The sequence below is a fragment of the Echinops telfairi genome, unplaced genomic scaffold, assembly GCF_000313985.2.
Source record: "Echinops telfairi isolate 266 unplaced genomic scaffold, ASM31398v2 ScPeMD7_17;HRSCAF=63, whole genome shotgun sequence".
Lineage (NCBI taxonomy): Eukaryota > Metazoa > Chordata > Mammalia > Afrosoricida > Tenrecidae > Echinops > Echinops telfairi.
In genome coordinates, this window is record NW_022103914.1 from 4929579 (window position 1) to 4948973 (window position 19395).

Sequence of the window (19395 nt, forward strand, 5' to 3'; positions counted from 1 at the left end):
AGACAGAGCAAAACCAAGCAACCATATAAAACAAAACAACAACAGCAACAACAACAACAAACCAATGACAAAAAAACTCAAACAAAACACAACAAGAAAGAAAAGCTTGTAGTTAGTTCAAGGATCGTTTGTTGGCCTTTAGGAATTTCAGTTGGCCTTTAGGTTTTCCAGTCCAGTCTGTTGAGGTACCATGCCCTGGCCCCAAAGTCCTCCATCAGCATTCCCTGGGGACCTCACCGCTCCATGCCCTTGCTGTTCTGTTGCACCCCCTTAGTGTTTTGCCTCCGTGTGGCGGGATCAGATCGAGTGCAATTCCCACACTGCGTCTCCAGTGTTGTCCCCTGTAAGGCTATGGGTCAGTGAGGGGCGTCATGTCTCATAGTGGGGCTGGCCATGTGGTCCTCTCTGTGGACTGGCTGCTCTAATTGGGGTCATCGTCCTCCAGGCCTCGTGGGCCAGGGTGTGCTCCACTCTCTCCTCCTCCCCCTTTGTCTGCACCGTGTGCACCGATCAGATATGTCCCTCTCCTGGAGCTGCAGATTCAATGCCGTCTTTTGAAAAAATTCTTCTGGGGGGAGGGGAGGTGTTCACTTAGTATTTGGGATTGGGGCCAAACCCCAGACCTCTCCACTGGTTCCCTACTCCACGCCGGCATGTTTCATTCACATCTTGGAGCACTGGGTTGAAGTCTGGTCCTTCCTTCCCTGTGGAGGTATAAACAATACCCTCTCCTTGGGTGGGTTGGTGCCCTGTGCCCCCACTACCCATTTCTTTTTTATTATGATTTTTTCCTTTAATTTGTGGAAAATTTTTGAGGCCCCTTTATATCTCTAAAATTAGAATCATGTCATGAACCCTCAAATAGCCACCACCATTTTCAATAGCTGTTACTACACGGCTGGGTTTATTTAATGTTATGCCAGAGTCATTGCTGAGATGATGTTCAAAAACCAAAACCAAATCCACTGCCATCAAATCGATTCTGGCCCACAGTGACACTGCTGCACAGAGCAGAACTGCTCCTGGGGGCTTCTGGGACTGGTGGACTTGAACGTCTGACCTGCTTGGCAGCCCAGTGCTCAACCCAATGCGCTACCAGGGCTGCTTGAAATGATGCCAGTTTGCTTCTGAATAATCAGGAAGCCAAATCCTTGCGTGTCACATTGCCCTGCTTTTGTGAGAACAAACCAGGGGCCAGTGATCTGTGGAGGATTTCTTTGTCCTTTCTACTTTATTCCTCCCAGCAAACCTCTGGCGAGTGTCCTTTTATAAATTGTGTTTCTGTAGGCATTTCCTCGAGGAAATGCCACGCATACACTAGCATTGCCATTCACGTGTCTTTTTACCTTGAGCTACAAGACCTTGCTTTTAGAAACAGCCGAGTAGACGCATATTCCACAGAGAGAACCCTGTAGCTTGAACCAAACAGAGGTGCTCAGATGGCTTCCCTTTGGTGGAGAACCTTTGGTGACATTTCCCCCCACCAAGATACTGCCCTCCAAATTTTGTCACAGTCTTTCTGGCAGCCACCAGGACTCTGTGAGAGAAGCAAAGAGGCCAAGTTTACCCTTCTTTTTTAAAAATCATTTTATTGGGTACCCTTCTTTAAATATACCAGAACAGCACCTCTTTGGAATTAAAACATAAAGAGCCAGATCTAGCGGCTTCCTCATCCCCTGGAGTCTCAGGTCTGAGCTATTTAGTTCCTCACCAGTGGTTCAACCATCCTGGAAGCCCTTCCTTGCCTCTCCTCCCTCAGTAGCTTCTAGATGCTCGCTGGTGGAAAAATGCCTCTGATACCCACCCCACCTCCATTCACGCCCATCTCAGTTTAATTCTCAGGCCATTAGGCCTCGATCTTGCTGCTGCTTCCAGGATTTATGTTTTGATTCATGCCTCTTTGCCTGCAGTTCATCACCTTGCACGAGCGCGGCCAGAGCGAGCGTGCCGTGGCGGAGGCGTGGCTGCAGCACAGCTTGCAGTGCCACTGTCTCTCTGCCCAGCTCCGGCTGCTGCTCGGGGACAGGCAGTATGTCAGAAAATTCTACTCAGGTAAGTCAGTCACTGAGCCCGGAGTGCTGCACGTGCTCGCGCAGTCTCTTCACCTCGCGGTTCCTCTGCACAAGCTCACCTGAAGGGCCCCTTCCCGCCACTGGACGTCCCCGAGTTTCTGATTAGAGGCATAAATCCAGTCTTTCCCCTCACCTTCCATGAAAACCACATCCATGCTTTGTGCCTCATCCAATACATGCAAACCAATAAGTATAACTACCATTTATTGAAAGTTTCCTCTGTGTCTATCACTGATACATAATTTTACCAAATTTACAAAACCCCTGAGAATTGGGTGTTTTGACCCTCATTTTCTATTCAGTGAAACAGAACTCAAAGAGGTCAGGTGGCTTGGCCAAAGTCACACGGCTGATGAATAATGACTGGTAGAACGGGGATTCAGATGAAATGTCTTATTGTGCTTTTAGTGAACATTTACACAGTTAATTAGGCTCCCCTGGGACAATGTCTGTACAGCCTGTTTAGTGACAGTAGTTACATTTGTCACAAGGTGCCAGCATGCTGTTTCCAGTTCACCTCTAGGCTTTTCTGACCCCAAAGGCTTGCTTGCTGTACTGCATATTCTTGGGGCTTCCCTGTACTGTATTTGTCCCACCTTGCCCTTGCCCACCACAGGTGGCATGATTCTCTGCAAGTGGCTTGCATCTTCGCCCTCTTGCCCTCCCTGCGCTCCTCCAGGCCGGACTATAGGGCAGCTCAGATCACCTCGTAGGGCTCCATCACATCGGTGTTTTTCCTCTCTCTAGATGCGGCGTTCCTGCTAAGCAACGCTCACGTCACGGCCATGCTCCAGTGCCTGGAAGCAGTGGAACAGAACAACCCCCGCCTCCTGGCGCAGATCGATGCCTCCATGGTAAGGCGGAAGGGAACGCCCGCCTGGCGCTAGAGGACCTCTGGGCTTTGCTATGCTGCTGCTTGTGGTCCGCTGGAAGCTAAAGGTTTTCATTAAGAAGAAGAAAGAAAAAAGATGCCTGGAGAAGCAGAGCAGATACCGTCTGTTGGGAAGGGGACCCTGAGTTCCCCTACACAAAAAGCACCTTCTTGAGGGTAGACTTGACTGAAGGCTGGGGAGCAGAGGGCTGATTCGGAAGCACAGGGAGGGCTCACTGAGTCAGACCCGGCCTGCCCTGTATTGCACAGTCTGGTGTTTGTCCTTGCAGTATAAAGAAAATGCTGTTGCCTGACGTTGCTTATCATGAACTCTCCAGTCATTCACCCCATCACTCCTGTTCTCAGCAGTGTCTCAGTAGGAGTCCCTACACCTTTTATTATTTTTTATTTTTGCACCTCCCTGTGCCCCCCTCCTCGCCCCTGCCCGCTCCCGGACCTGCCGCCGTCTCCCCCATTCTCCCTACTCCTTTTAGAAGGGATTCCCCTAGCTCTTTTCCTTGTTTGAATTTGGTTCTTCTGCTATTGAATATTTTATATATGCCAAGAAGGGTACAGTGCACAATACATGTACCAGTTCATTTAATCCTCCCAACTTTTAAAAAAATCATTTTATTGGGGCATCTTACAGCTCTTATAGTCATCCATCCATCCATCCATCTATCCATTCCTCACAACTTTTTAAAAAAATCATTTTATTAGGGGCTCATACAACTCTTATCACAATCCATACATACATCAATTGTGTAAAGCGCATTTGTACATTCATTGCCCTCATCATTCTCAAAACATTTCCTCTCCACTTAAGCCCCCGGCATTAGGTCCTCATTTTTCCCCTCCCTCTCTGCTCCCCCCTCCCTCATGAGCCCTTGATAATTTATAAATTATTATTTTGTCATATCTTGCCCTGTCCGACGTCTCCCTTCACCCACTTTTCTGTTGTCCGTCCCCCAGGGAGGAGGTCACATATAGTTCCTTGTAATCAGTTCCCTCTTTCCAACCCACTCTCCCTCTACCCTCCCAGTATCGCCACTCTCACCACTGGTCCTGAAGGGATCATCCGCCCTGGATTCCCTGTATTTTCAGTTCCTATCTGTGCCAGTGTACATCCTCTGGTCTAGCCAGACTTGCAAGGTAGAATTCGTGTCATGATAGTGGGAGCAGGGAGGAAACATTTAGGAACCAGAGGAAAGTTGTATTTTTCATCGTTGCTATATCGCCCCCTGACTGGCTTGTCTCCTCCCCGAAACCCCTCTGCAAGGCCTACTAATGGGCTTTGGGTCTCCACTCTGCACTCCCCCATCATTCACTATGGTAAGATATTTTGTTCTGATGATGCCTTATACCTGATCCTTTTGACACCTCGTGATTGCATAGGCTGGACCTCACAACTTTTAAAGGTAGACGTTACTCTCATTTGACAAAGGAGACCACAGAGGCACAGAAGTGATCAGTCAGGAGCCCAAGTTTGGGGCCAAATAGCTTGTAAGAGACGGCCTGGTTTGAGGCCGTGTCTGCGTAATTTATGACTCCGCACACGACGTCTTCAGCACTTTGGCGTTTGCCTAATTTATGACTCCACACATGAAGTCTTCAGCGCTGTGCGGTGCTCCCTCCTGAAAGCCCTCCTGCACGGCCACCCAGAAAGGTTCCAGCCAACAGCAGAAGCTGTGGTGTTAGAGGGAACTGGGCACTCCCTGAAAGGAGCCCGGCAGCCTATTATTTAAGCCCTTTGGCTGCTAACTGGAAGGTTGGGTCAAACCCACCCAGCAGCTCTGTGAGTTCTGATCGAGCCAAGATTATAGCCTAGAAAACCTGATGGGGCAGTTTCACGCTCACATGAGATTGCTATCAGCTGGAAATCAGCTTGGTGGCAGGAACCCACAGCAGCAGCAAGGTGCTGTATCCTCAGGCTTTGACTGCTCTCCAACGCTGCTGAGGGCCCCTCCGCTGAGGGCCTCTCGCTGTGAAGCTGATACCCCCTTTCTTCCTTTGGTTTCTAGTTTGCCAGGAAGCATGAGAGCCCACTGCTGGTGACAAAGAGCCAGAGCCTGACGGCACTGCCTGGTTCTACGTACACCCCTCCAACCAGCTACGCCCATCATTCTTACTTCGGGTCCTTCTCCAGCCTCCACCAATCCATGCTCAACCAGGGCTCAGGTGAGGGGCGGGAGGGGGCTTTTACGTGTATCCCTGGAGGAATGCTGAAGCCTTTGTGGGTGCTCACAGGCTGGGCATGGAGCCTTGGCTTGGCAGCTCATCTTAACTTAGGTCTTAAGGATGATGTCTTAAAAAGTTCTGTAACACTTCACCTAAATTAATTTAGTAGACTCATTTACGTAACAAGGGAAAGAGATGTTTTTAAATTCTCTTGGGTTTCTAATCCACATTGCCAAGAAGACATTTACATGATAATAGCCAACATTTACTGAGTGCCTGGTGTGTGCCAGGTTCTGTCATGATCTCTTTCTTTTTTTTTAATTTAAAATACACAAAATGCATTGATGCCATGTAATATAGTGACAAGATGACTGCTATTCCTTTTCCAGATCATGTCCTCTTTTTTTTAATCATTTAAAAAATCATTCTATTAGGGGCTCATACAACTATTATCACAATCCATGCACGCATCAATGGTGTCAAGCACATTGTACATTCATTGCCCTCATCATTCTCAAAACATTTCCTCTCCACTTAAGCCCCCTGCATTAGGTCCTCATTTTTCTCCTCCCTCCCCGCTCCCCTCTCCCTCATGAGCCCTTGATAGTTTGTAAATTGTTATTTGTCATATCTTGCCCTGTAGGGGCTCACACAACTCTTATCACAATCCATGCACACATCAATTGTGTAAAGCACATTTGTACATTCGTTGCCCTCAATCTATTTCTATATATTATCTCGTCAGTCCTCATAACAGTCCTGTGAGGTAGGTATTATTATTTATGCTCATTTTACAGATGAGGCAGGCACACCAATAAGCAATGAAGCCACTGTCCCAATAGTCCATCTATGAAACCTAGCTGCTTCTAAATAGTGCTTTTTCATTTCCCTGACCATTTGGAAGGTGACACCGTGCATGGCCGTGGTCCCTGGAGTTCCGTCCAGCAGCCATGGAAGTTTGGTGCTTGCTTGTTTGTGCACGAGCGCTTCACACATGCCACAGGATCCCAGCCCACATTGCCCTTCCTGTTCCTTTCATATCCTAGAGAGAAAATCGACTTCCTCGTCACTCGCTGGCCCTTCCTGGAAACCTCAAGAAAGCAGAGGACAAGCCTCACCAGCCGAGGGTCAGGCTGTTCAAGCCTCTCTGCTTTCGATCCCTGCATTAGCCAGGGACTCCCCTTCGTCCCCGCCGGAGATGAGCTGCAGCAGCCCTCTGACCAGCCCCATCGAAGCCTCCTGGGCCAGCAGCCAGAATGAGTCCCCGAGTGATGCTAGTGAGGGGCCCGAGTACCTGGCCATCGGCAACCTGGACCCCCGGAGCCGGAGCGCCAGCTGCCAGAGTCACAGCAGCAACACCGGGAGCAGCAGCCTCAATTTGTTCTCCTCCAGCAGCTCCCAGAAGCCAGAGTCCACCACGTCCTCCCTAGGGGACCAGGAGGGCAGTGGGCAGAAACAGCTGTCTAGTGTCCTTCGTAGGTCCAGCTTCTCAGAGGGGCAGACGCTCACCGTTCCCAGTGGGACAAAGAAGAGCCACACTCGCTCTCAATCAGATACCAACATCATCTCCAGTGGAGCCCCAGGTAATGAGGCGCGCCAGCCCCGCTGGCCAGGTGGCCTCCTGCATTGGGATGGGAGGGAGCGTTTGCTCTGGTGCTCGTCACCCGGCAGAAAGAGTTCTTTTTCTCATGTACCGGTCATACTTAGACGGAGAGAGACAAGTTTGTAATGTTATGTGGCTACTCAGGAAGGCTCTGTGTTCAATGTTTTCTTGGCGTCTGTAGGATAGCATGCCTCCTCACAGTTCAAGTTTTAAGTGTACCTCTCTGACTGCGGGGCAGTCCTGATGAACTTTAGAAAGAATCCCTTTCAGTTCAATCCCTCCCCTTTCTGGGATTCTTCAGAAGTCTGGTCGGGGTGTAACTCTGACTTGAAAAGGCAAAGTGTTATTTGGGTTTCCTAATTAAAACTCAGGCACCTGGTGGTTCAAGGGCTGCAGCAGCTGGTCATTGAAGGGTTGGCTGTTTTGGACCCCACACAGCTGCTCTGATGGAGGGAAGACCTGGCAGCCTGTGCTCCTGTAATGACTATAGCTTAAAAAAGCCAAGGAGGCAGCTCCACGCTCTCATGTGGGGTCACTGTGAATCGGAACGTCACTCGGCAACAGGAAGAGTTAAAATTAGGGACATGAGTAAGTGTGGGTGATGTGACCTAGTCAGAAAGTAGGCGGGGCTGGCCACTGGCTCGCCTGCTTGAGAAATCTTCAGGTAAGGATCCCCTCCCTCCGATACCTTCCGCAGAAACCCCAGCTGGTGGCAGCGCGCAGCCTGGGGCAGGTGGCCCTCTGCTTGTTCCTTCTCCCTGGCACTATCTTTCCTAGGCTGTTGCTCTCTGGCAGGCTCGGGGTGGGTTTGTCTGTAGAAGAATCTCTGTCATGGCCAGTCTAACATGGGCCTCCGTACTCAGAGTCAGTTCTGGATGGTGAACGTCCAGAACTAAAATTTCAAAAAGACAAAAAGACTCACCAAAAAGGAATCCTTTAGAACCTGCCGTTGACTTCTTTCTAGCAAGGTGAGAGCGAAGGCCCACATCTGAAACCTTCTGTCCCCAAGAATCTGGGTTGACTTAGTAGAATGGTTTCAGAAAAAAAACCCTCCAACTCAAAGCCTGTCTTCCCAGCAGCGGCCTTAAATGTGAAGGGTGCTTGGTTCGATCCTCGCTTCCCATCTGCTGCAGGCCTGGTCTCTAGTGTGCTTCAGGCCACTGGCCCTCGAGCATGTAGGACTCCCTGCCCCCGTTCTTGAGTCAGTCCACGTGGATTCCAGAAACCCCGTCACCTGCATTGGGACAGGGAGCCAGAGGAAACCTGTGTAGATGCGTGAGGGGATGTGGGTCATGCAAAGCTTTAAGCTATTGTCCTTCAGCGCAAGGGTCCCCCAGTTAGGACCCCACCTCTGGTAGGTAAAAAGACTCTCTCTCACTCTCTCTCTCCGTTCTTGTTTGCTGTCTGAACTCTCCTCTGCACCTGTCTGTCTACCTGCAGGTGGCCCCAGGAATATCACCATTATAGTTGAAGATCCCATTGCAGGTTTGGGAGCCAGTCCTCCTCCTTTGTCCTCCACCGCCTCCTCGTCCCTCTGCTCCCCTGTCACTATCGTGCATCCCTCAGAACCCCTTTTTCCATTCTGGTGTCAAATCAAGTCTGGCTCGTCTGTCCTGCTGTGGTGCTTGAACCGGTTTGTGGAATGCCATCAGCATGCTTTGCCTGATGATAGGTTTTCTGCCCGTAACTTCCAAATGCCTGACTCCACCCCCAGCAGCTTCCGGACGGCAGAGCTCTTTAGCCCAGAGCCCACCTGGAGGCCTACTACTTGTCTAAGGAAGGCATCACGATGAATCAGTGGATGATTTTTTTTTTTGAATAGCTGACTACTTACTGTTGAATGACTTCATTTTCCTTGAATTAGCACCAGAATGTGTTGTCTCCCCATTCTGTGGTCTTCGATCTAGGTGCATGGCCTCTCCTGGAGTCCCCATTTCTATTTCCTTCACCTGTCTTACTTCCCTTTTCACACCCCCTCCTGCTCCACAGGACTCCAGCCACTTCGCAGTATTTTTCTAGTGACTCGAGTCTTTACTTGGCTCTCGCTGTAGAACTTAAACTGTGTATTTCGTTCTACTCAATCTATCAATACTCGAAGGTGTCAACAAGACAGACCAGTGGGAGAGGGCTGAGCAGCCAGTGCCTCCTGGGAATAAGTGAAGCCAACTGAGTATGTTAGCTTGCGAAGGAGAAGCATCAAGAGAAATAAAGTCTGCCGAGCCTCTGTTGAGAAGAGTCTTGTTCTTAAAGTCAGACCATCGTGTAGAAGAACTTCGTTGTTATTAAAGGAGGTAGACAAATTTCTGGCGAGTAGAAGCACGCTGTCTGAGGCACAAGGAGCCCTGGTGGTTCTGGTGGGGGAGCGTCTCTTACCACAGAGCAATTTCTTGGCAAGAGGAGCAGCTGGCAGGGAGATGGATTGGATGTGACTCCTTCATGCTCCCCGCGCATCCTGCTCATTTCTCAGCCCCCAACCTGCCTTCCCACCTGCTCTTCCTTCTGTGGTACTGGAAAACTCTGTGTTCTCCTTTGGAAAATACCCGTTTCTCATTTCCTCAGAGCCCTGCCTGCTGCTGTTTTCCCACGGCCAATTCTCTCTATTCCTTGAAAACTTTTACCCTAGTGCCTCCTACCATGACCGCCTTCTCTTGAAACCTCTCCCTTCCTTCTCTGGTAAGGCCTTACCCAGAGCCCTAGAGCTGAGCCCTTGGTCTCTCAAGTTACAGCCATTGTCCTCGGCTTCCCAAGAGGCCATATTTTAGTATTTTTTTCAGTGAATGTAACAGCGTACATCGTCTGATCCTACTCTGATACCTAGCGTCAAAACCAAACAAGACCTATAAAATCTAGTCTGAAGGTGTCGAGAACATTTTCACCTGTGGACGGTTTTCTAAATTGGATTGTCAAGAGGGTAGAAATTGGCAGAACCTTTGGTAAGAAGAGAGGAGAACGGGACTACATTCATGAACCCATCTCCATTGGATTGTTTCTACCTTCGAGCTGTGCATTCTGCACCTTCTCTCTTCCCTTCCCTTCCCCCACGTGTCCCCTGCATTGTCGGGCTGCCCCTTGTTGGTATGCTGCCCCTCTCCTGTTTGTGAGGGCACTGGCATGGGAACAGTTCAATGTGGAAACTCTAAAGGTGGGACTGTCTCTGTTGCTCACCTGGTCTGTTTGTTTTTACTCCTGACGCTCACTGATCCTAGAGTCCTGCAATGATAAGTCGAGGTTAAGAGGCTCCGTGCCCTACTCTGGGCAAAGCAGCGAAGTCAGCACACCCAGCTCGCTGTACATGGAGTATGGTAAGTGAGCTTAGTGCCAGGAGGCCGGAGCCGGGAGTCTCTTCTCTGCGTTCCCCTTTGCCTGCTGCGCTCCGAGCTCTGTGGCTCGTCTCAGCTCTGTGGTGGGTGCACACCGTACAATCTCACCCTCCCTCCCTTTCATCATTTTCACCCTGTGCTAGAAGCCAAGCTCATCGGCCATTTCTATTGCGCTACTCCGACCTAGTGGTCTCACCCTCTCCTATGCTGTTGGTACGATCACCATGTACGTCTGTTGATCCAGATGGAATGGCCCTGTGTAGAGGGATAGAGACCTTTGATTGGCTGGGCTCAGTCACCAGAGGACAAACTCCACACTGAAATCACCCAGGGTAGAAGGCCGTTTGTGTTCTCTTCTGACTCTTAAGCTAAAGGTCCCCACCCTCCCCCTAGAGTAGAAGGGAGAGTGTGTCTTCTGTAAACTTAAGTGGTGAAACGATTCTCTCTTGTCCCCACCAAAGGCCTGGCTCTCTCCATTTCATTCCACCATTTTCTAACCCAGGGGTTCAGTGCCCTGGTATTTGAGACTCAGATACATGTCTTTAGAAAACGGCTTTTCCATCTTTATTTCCCCGTTAATCTGGGAAGCCTGGGGTGCATCTGGAGTGGTAAAAGCCTCAGACCCTCGGAGAAGCTTGACTGTTAGAGAGCTGCGTCCCAACGCAGAGCTTTTCACATAGTTTCATGTCCCCACAGAAGGGGGTCGGCCCCTGTGCTCGGGGGAAGGCATGTTCCGACAGCCGTCGGAAGGGCAGTCCCTCCTCAGCTACCTCTCGGAGCAGGACTTCGGCAGCTGTGCAGACCTGGAAAAGGTGAGCAAGGGAAAGGGGTTCATGAGGACACCAAGAGGTGAGAGGTCTAGCCTGGGGGGGACAGTGGTGTTCACCCTGATGAGGTTTCGGGGACACAACAGTGACCCGGGTCTGGACCTCAGTAACGGCGTTCAACAAGGTCTGTCTCTGAGGGAGTGTGCGCACCTCATTGAATCCAGAAATGTTGGTACTGATTTTGTCTCAGAAACTACCTTGGGCAGTGAGGTACTGGATCTTAGCCATGTGATTATTGTCCCCTAGAATGGGGACGCGTGAGGGAATAGTATTCCCGACTCACCTTCTGTGTTATGTAATAAATAACACGCACGTGGCATTTTATAGTTTGCAAAGCATTTTATTGTGAAGCACCACATTTAATTAGTACTGTGTGTACAGGTGTCTAACTTTGTCCAGATTCTGATAGAACATCCTGGGCGGCTTCTCTTTCGTATTTTATGAAGAAAGGGGGAGAGGAGGGGACTCGAACAGATGTCCTGGCCATCAGCATCCCTTATGACAGAAGTGTGCCTTTGCCCCGGGTGCTGTGAATCAAAGGGGCTTCACTTCCCGGCATTCTAACCGGCGACACATTCTTGACTCCGAGACCTTTGCCAAGTGCCCTTTTTGGGTGTTTCCCTTCCCCCAGGAGAATGCCCACTTCAGCATCTCAGAGTCCTTGATTGCTGCCATTGAGCTCATGAAGTGCAACATGATGAGCCAGTGCCTGGAGGAGGACGCGGAGGAGGAAGACAGCGACCGAGAGATCCAGGAACTGAAGCAGAAGATTCGCCTCCGTCGCCAGCAGATCCGCACCAAGCACCTGCTCCCTGGGTACCAAGAGACAGAGAGTGGAAGTGAGTGGAGTCTGTGAGCACCGGCTGCGTCCACTTGTTCAGGCGTCAAGCTGAGGAGCAGTGCCTTCCGGGCTTTTGTGTCTTGTCTTCTTGTGAGGAATTCTTCCTCGGCCCAGGGACTCCGCTGCTGTCAGGAGGAGATTTCTATGTTGTTCTGATTTCATTTTCCTCGGCAGACTAGGAGTGCTGGTTCTAGAACATGTCTATTTCTTAGCGCCAAGCGACTTCTTTTCGAATAGAGTTCTGATATGGAACTGAGGCCCCTGGCCCTAGGTAGGAATGCCTTCTGTTTACATGAAACTTGCCAGCGGGGGGGATACCTCAGTAAGAAGAGCCCCGTTTCCACATCACCAGCCATGGTTCTACCAGCTTCTCGCTGTGAGGCCCTACAGGTTCCTTTTATGGAAGGACTAAGAGACCTCTGTCTCCCCTCTCTTACTCGTCCCCTTCCACCCAACAGGCTTTCGGGTCACTTCCAGCAGCTCCCAGTTCAGTTCACGTGATTCCACACAGTTCTCCGACTCTGGCTCTGCAGATGAGGTCGATGAATTTGAAATCCAAGGTAAGACGTGACACTTGGTTACACGAGAGCTTTCCATTAGGGGATCACAGGCTAAGAAACTTTCCCTAACTAAGGATCTTCGTTATGGTCCATTTTGGAACATTGTTGTCTATTGTGTTGCCAAGAAACAACAAAAACCTTTTAATATGGCTGCAGGAAAGAAAACTGAGAGGAAGCAGTTTGGGGCAGGTGGAGAAGGCTGGCTGTTGAAGTCACCCTTGTGTTTTTGTTCTCTTCTCCTCTCAAGCAGCATCTTTCACCTGAGTTCTCACTTGAATCCCTCCTCCTGTAGCTAAGGGCTGGCCCAGACCTACATGAAATTAGAGTCCTCGTCTCTTGTGTTCTGTAAGACAACTGGAATGCTTTTGAGATGCTCCCAAAGGAGCTATATTGGAATTCTGAGGGAAAAGGGACAAAAAGAGTCATTGGTGGTGGTGGTAAACAATGAAGTGTACAAAGTAGAGCTTTATTATTTGTCCAGTGAGTGCTAACTTGCCCCCCAAAATCCTACACTCTTGTTAGAAGCATGTGCAGAGGAAAGGGAGCGGCTCTAATCTGGGGAGGCTATTATATGTCATCAAGTTAAGAGTTCAAATCACTCGTCATTGAAAGAAACAAACTCACAAGCACATAACAGCTCTGGGGCATGAGGTCTTGCCTTCTGGGTAAAACCAAGCGTTTTTCCTTCCAGAGATGAAGTTCAGCTCTAATTCTCCATGGTAACACGGTGGTGAATAGCTCTTCATTACATGAGGCCTTGGCTTCCTGTCGATGCCAATCTGACGAACACCCATAGACATCTCCAGGCTTAGTGCTGGATCCCTTCTCCATCCAGAGATTCCATTTTTATACATATTTTTCCAGGTCCTCAGAAAGCCTCCTTCATGGGGTCTGATTTTCATTCATGACAATCAGGTAGTTAACTTAAAACTCCAGTTTTTGGTTTTTTTTCCTTTTGTAATTGACTTGCTCTTGAAATGAGAAGAAGGAAAGCTGGCAGTCAGAATTTTGAGAGAAGAATGCTAATGTAAATTCAGAGCCTGCTGCTTTGTTGGGGTGAAGCAGCCCCCCTGACTTCCTGTGCGGCAGGGAGTCTATCCATTCTGGAAGGAGCCTTCTCCAGTTGGAAACTGTTGCTGCAGTTGGGGGCCTGGAGTACTGAGGTGGTCAAGGACCTCTTCAGCCAGCACAGAAGTCCTTCAAGGAAGAGACCCGAGGGCAGGGTTTCTCAGCTTCTGGGCTGGATGATTCTTTGTAGCAACCTCCCCAAGAGTGACAACCAAAAATGTCTGCACATGTTGCCAGAAGTCCTGGGGGGAACAAAATCACCTCTGCTCCAGGATCACTGCTTTAGGAGGTCTTCAAGGTGAGACTGAGGAAGTAGCAAGCACTCTGCCAAGCTGTAGTGACCTGTGGATGGGTGTCCCTAACCGGAGCAGAAGTCAGTCTGGATCCCAGGAGCGTGTGGTGTAGGACTGTCAATCTCCTTGATTTGCTTCCTGACTGAACACTAAAGGGCCTCCTCTTATAATCATTATCACGCAGATGGTAGCGAAGGATCTAACCTGACTCACATGTCCAAGAACGGGCTCTCAGTGTCAATGGCTTCGATGTTTTCAGGTAGCCTGTGCTGGACGCGTGAGTGTGCTCATATGTGCATGTGTGTGAATGTTTGCACCAGCTTTTGTACGTATGTAATTACGTTGTGGCATCTGTCCCTGGGATGAGGACTATGGGGTCTGGAGAAGTTGGGAAAAACGACTTCAGTCCATTAACAAGCAGGCTGTCATTGAGACACTTGTCTTCTCTCTCCTCAAAAGACCCACACAGCCCTCCCCACGGAGCATATCCTTGTTGATTCTTCCCCGCAGTGGTCATTGTAGACTAAGTGGTGAATGTGGTGGATAGGATGCTTAGAAACAGATGGTCTGTTGAAGAATTTTAGTTCAAATTTACAGCTAAGCTATAAAAATCGCTCAGCCAAGAGTAGAATACACTGATAAGCTTAGAGTCTCTTTAGGGTTCTGAGTTTATAGAAGCAACATTCAGAAAGTCATCCCTGCCAGCTATTTAGTGTGCAACTGGGATTTCTGCTGGCAGTGCGGACTTCCGGAATGCCTCCTGACCCAAACAAGTAGGCTATCTATGGGTGAGGGTAAGTGAAAGAAAGTAGCAGTTTTCTATTTAAACTCACACATTTTTATTAAACAGTTCTTACTGTTAATATTGTCAGCCACTAGAATTTGAAAAATTATATCAAATTAGATCATGACATAAAGAAGTAAAAGTATTTGGGTACCCTGTTCTCTACTCCTGTTGCGACTTATCCTAATACTTGAGAGGAAAAATGATCCTATCTCCCTTTATCTGATTTTGACCGTGTTTTCAGCCACCACCCTTTGCTGGTGCATTGAATGATCATCAGGCTCTATGAGAGCATCAACACTGCTGTAGCCAGGAGGCTTACCTTTATGCAGCCTTCCTAGCAGCCTTCTCTCCTATTTTGGGTGCTTTAAATTTTTTTATACACAGAACAGGTTTTATACCAAGAATTTAAAAGAGGTTTCCAACTGCAAAACTACTTTTTCTGAGATTCAATCCAAACAAGGCTCTCTCAAAAGTAATGACTGAAAATATTAGTTCTTTGTGCGTACAGTCTCCCAGTTATGAAAGTCTACTTTATAATTCTTCTTTCTCTTCTCTAGATGGCTTTGCTGTATTCTGCTCTCCATCACAACAAGTTCACTACTCTTACTAAATGTAGCCTCGAAAGTATAATGATACTTCTCATTAACCCACCTTCTTGATCATATCTATAATAGTTTTGTTTTTAACTTTGCGAATCAGGTGAAGGGTCACCGAGCAGATCATCAGGTTCACATTCAGCAGTTGACGTCCACTCTGTTTCATCTCGTCCATTGCAGTGTGCCCTCAGTGTATCCTCACGTCCCCACCTCCTCTCTGTCTCCTGTTTGCCTTCCTCTTTCTTTCCTAGCCCTCCTGAACTTTGTCCTTGGGTAAATGCTCCCTTTTTAATCTTCATGGTTGGTTTTCCTAACACAGGGTGAGTTCAATTGCAGGCCTGAAGGATAACCAAGGGCCACAGTCTTGGGTGTTCTACCAGTTTTTGTCCGACCAGTAAGCCTGGTTTCTTTTATGATTTTAAGTTCTCTTTCACATTTTCTCCTACTCTATCCAAGATGTTCTAATGTGGGCCTTTTCAGAGCAGTTGGTATAACCATAGTTTCTTTTTGATCACCTTAAATGGTTTATGCTATTCAGGACTCTCATGGGATAGTGTAAGAGGAAGGCCATTCCCCAAACCCATTGTGGTCAAGTCAGTTCTGAGTCCTAGCGACCCTGAAGGACAGAGTAGAAACTGCCCTGTCAGGTTTCCATGGCTGTAATCCTTACAAAGACAGACTGCCACATCGTCCTCCTGTGGGATGACTGGTGGGTTTGAACCACCAGCCTTTTGGGTAGCAGCCAGCACTGCACCACCAGGGCTAGGACCTTTGAAAAGGTAGCGTATTTAAGCATCATATTATAGACATAGTCTGTGGCCGGTGTTCTGCATACATTTAGTTTAATGTAATCACTCAGGATAATTTATCAAGTAAAGCTTCACAGCCTTGGAAACTCAGAGGGGCAGGTCCTCTCTGGCCTATTTAGAGTGGCTCGGAGCTGGGCTCGGCCAGTGCCTTGCGTTTGGGGCATGCAGTTCATCAAGGAGACTACGGAGCTGAAGTTTTTGTGAAGAAAGTAGCATTAAAATTACTTAATTTATAAACCTTTTTGTGATAACTTTCCTTTGAAAATTATTCATAGAAAGCTTTGTATTCATCAATATCTTTCTTCAAATTTTTTCCCCTGAGGTACAATTGTACCCATTTCGAGTGCAATGTGATGGTTTTCAGGACATTGCCAAGCTGTACAGGGGTTGCCTTCTTCCTGTTTTAGTGAACATCTCAGCCCGTTTATAATTCGCCCCTTCCTGTCCCGAGCCCCAGGCCTCTGCTGCCTGCACAGGCTTGCCTTTTCTGGACATTTCATGTCACTGGAATTGTACAGTCTGTGGTCTTCCGTGTCTTGCTTCTTTCCTTCAGCCATTTCTTCAGATTCTTCCTGCCAAGTTGGTTTGCCAGCATTCATGAATTCCCATTCCCAGACAGTCTTCAACTTCTCCAGCCTTAGGGATTGGTGATAGCTCCCTTTCCTGTATTTCTAGATTCTTCTAGCATTTTAAGGCTCTGTACTATACAGTTAACTAGTCAAGGTATAATCTAAAGGCAGAAATCACATGGTAATTTGACTTGGCTAACTTTAGTATAAAAAAGCATGAACTATAATGGGAGATGGGCTCATAAAGAGGAATACAGCAACAGCTGATATGGGGAGTACTCACTACCCAAGGATGGAGAGGGAGCCTTTAAAAGAATGAGACCAGGAGAGAGCCATTTACACACACACACACACACACACACACACACACACACACACACACACACGGCTGAGACTCAGCTCTCTGAGTGGTGAGGTTCTCTGAGGCTGCAGAGCTGCCTGAGGGAGTCCTGCCAACAGTCTAACTGGAAAGCCCATTCTCTTGGGTGCCGAGGGAAGCTGTCCATGGGAAAGTGCTGTGGCTGAGAGCTCCAGACCTCTAGCAGATGCTGCCCATGAAATACCCAGGTGGTACTGTTTTCCTGAGATTCACTAGTGGTTACTCTGTTGCAGAGCCGGGAGCCCACTGGCAGCTGAAAACAAAGGGCTCTCTACCTCCTCCTTGGTCCCTCCAGTGCGCCCTACTGACAAAGCTTTCCATAGTGAGTGCCAGCCAGCCAGGAAGTCATCCCAATGGACCTGGCACCTCAGACCAGGCAAAGGGCAGGTTTGGAGCAGAAAGATTCCACATTAATAACTGGCCCAACATGGCAGTGGTTCTCAACCTGTGGGTTGAAACCCCTTTGGGGGTCAAATGACCCTTTCACAGGGGCCACCCAATTCCTAACAGTAGCAAAATGACAGTTATGAAGTAGCAACGAAAATAATTTTATGGTTGGAGGTCACCACAACATGAGGAACTGTATTAAACGGTCGCGCCGTTAGGAAGGTTGAGAACCACTAATGTAAAGTGTTCGTGACTTATCTTTCTGACAAGATTTTAAAATTGTATCCCATTTAGGATCATTAGCTGTTTCCCCTCTCCTACCAAAAAGGTTGCAGTTAATCCCGGTCTCCCTTAAATACAGATTCTTGTGGGTCTCCCTTTCCAAGTGTTTCCTCCTGAGTCAGCACTCACAGAGAACTGACGGTGTTGAGTTCCCAGGTGTGCTGAGTACCACCTTACCTGCTAGCAGGTAAGCAGCACAGAGACCAACTATCAGCCTAGCCCCAAATACTGGGAGGAAGTTGACTGTCTTCACTGACTTTATTATAAAATGTCCAGGTTTTGCTAGGATAAGAATTTAGCTCATTCTTCCGGTCTGATATACAGCAATGCCTTTTCCTTGTAACAGGTCTTTTTTTTAAAAACCTTTTTTTTTCCTTCAGTAAATAGTTATAGCTTTATCCTATTTCACATATCAGCATTTGAAATAAGTTCCCTTAGGGGGGAAATGTATTTGTTTTTGCACACAGTACTGATAGTTTTTTTTATTATGTTAACTTCTATTCAAAAGGCAAGCATTCACACTTCTTTCTAAAGTCCTCTTATTTGAGGTACACGAATTCATCTAGTTGAATAGCTTTTTCGTTTTCTGCCTCATTCTTTGTCCTTGTATCTACATCCTTGACTTGTATTTCAGTCACATCAACCGAATCATCTGCTTGAACTGACTAGAGAGAGTCCTGCAGCTGGCACAGCAAAGGGCCAGTCCCCACTGGTCCTCAGGGCATTTGACACAAGTGTCAGGGATGCCGTGCCTTTTGGTGTCAGGCTGCTGCCTGTCCCCTTGCCCCTTGAGGGGGATCCTCACACACCCGGGGGCGTGGTTTTCATCTCTGGAGACATTGTGATCACCTAGCAGAGCTATTTGCTGATACCTCCGATGAGAAGGACTTCCTTCCTTGAGGCTGGAGACCTGCTGCACATCTTTGTGAGGACAGTGGCTTCCATGTCAGCCAGCTCTGCAGCGTTTCACCTATCAACCTAGCCAGAAAGTCACCAAGCGAGTTAGCTCGCTGTGCTCGCTGAGAGAGGATGTCTCTCTCTCTCTCTCAGGCTTTCTCTCATTTCCCCTCTCTACCACTCGCAAACAAATTTGTTTGCTTTTCGTCTGTAGTCCATTAATCATAGGAAATGTTTTCTAAGCGCTTGTTAGCTACCTCACTCTGTGGTTACTGGGACAAGTCCCCTACGTGTTAGAAGAATGTTGTGGAATAAGACAGGCCCAAGAAGTGAGCAATGACACCAGGCAGGAAGGGGCAGGAAAGGACAAATGGAAACTAGAAGTGGGAGAGCTTTGTTAGCTTAGAGGGACTGCAGTCCACGTCTTGAGATAAAACGTGTATGAATTGTTGAAAGGAAAACTAATTTGCTCTGTAATCTTTCACCCAAACTACAAAAAAAAGTTTTGAAAGAGAATGTTTGAGACCAAATTATCTATGAAGAGCTGCTTTACTTAAAGCCTAGTCAGTTTTCATTTCTTCCACTAGCACCAACTGGAACAAATAGACAACTAGTAGCTCGTTGGTGAGGCGAGCAATTGAAACTACCAGCCACTTCTCTAGAGAAAGATGAGACTTTCTACTTCTCTAAAGAGTTCCAGTCTCCGAGACCCACAGGGGCAGTGCTACCCTGTCCTATGATAGGGTCTCTGTGAGAAGACATCGACTCGTGGTGGCAGTGGGTTTGGTTTGGGTGTGATGAGTCAGACTTGGCTTGATGGCACCCAACTACAAGGATAACACATTAATGTTTAGGTACAGAGAGGTTGTATGGATTTCTCTGTTGTGAAATAAAATAGACAAGCTCACGTTTGTCACTGTCTTTTAAGGTTTTCTGTGCTTAGGGAACATACAAAAACGAATCGACAGATATCAATAAGGATTTGATAACCAAGCTTTACATATAAGTATATGTATGTAAACTTACACACACACACACACACACACACACACACAC

At 48.1% G+C, this 19395-nt stretch overlaps 1 protein-coding gene across 1 annotated transcript in view; it reads left to right on the top strand.

Moving 5' to 3' along the window:
• The window catches only part of RUBCN (rubicon autophagy regulator), a 43638-nt gene that overhangs the window by 13433 nt on the left and 10810 nt on the right, over positions 1–19395 (top strand). Inside the window, exons 3-11 of the mRNA XM_045287604.1 lie at positions 1911–2052; positions 2820–2926; positions 4965–5121; positions 6168–6704; positions 8165–8209; positions 9931–10026; positions 10741–10856; positions 11503–11710; positions 12171–12272. Of these exons, the coding sequence (XP_045143539.1) occupies positions 1911–2052; positions 2820–2926; positions 4965–5121; positions 6168–6704; positions 8165–8209; positions 9931–10026; positions 10741–10856; positions 11503–11710; positions 12171–12272 (1510 nt within the window). The remainder of the gene's footprint in view (positions 1–1910; positions 2053–2819; positions 2927–4964; positions 5122–6167; positions 6705–8164; positions 8210–9930; positions 10027–10740; positions 10857–11502; positions 11711–12170; positions 12273–19395) is intronic.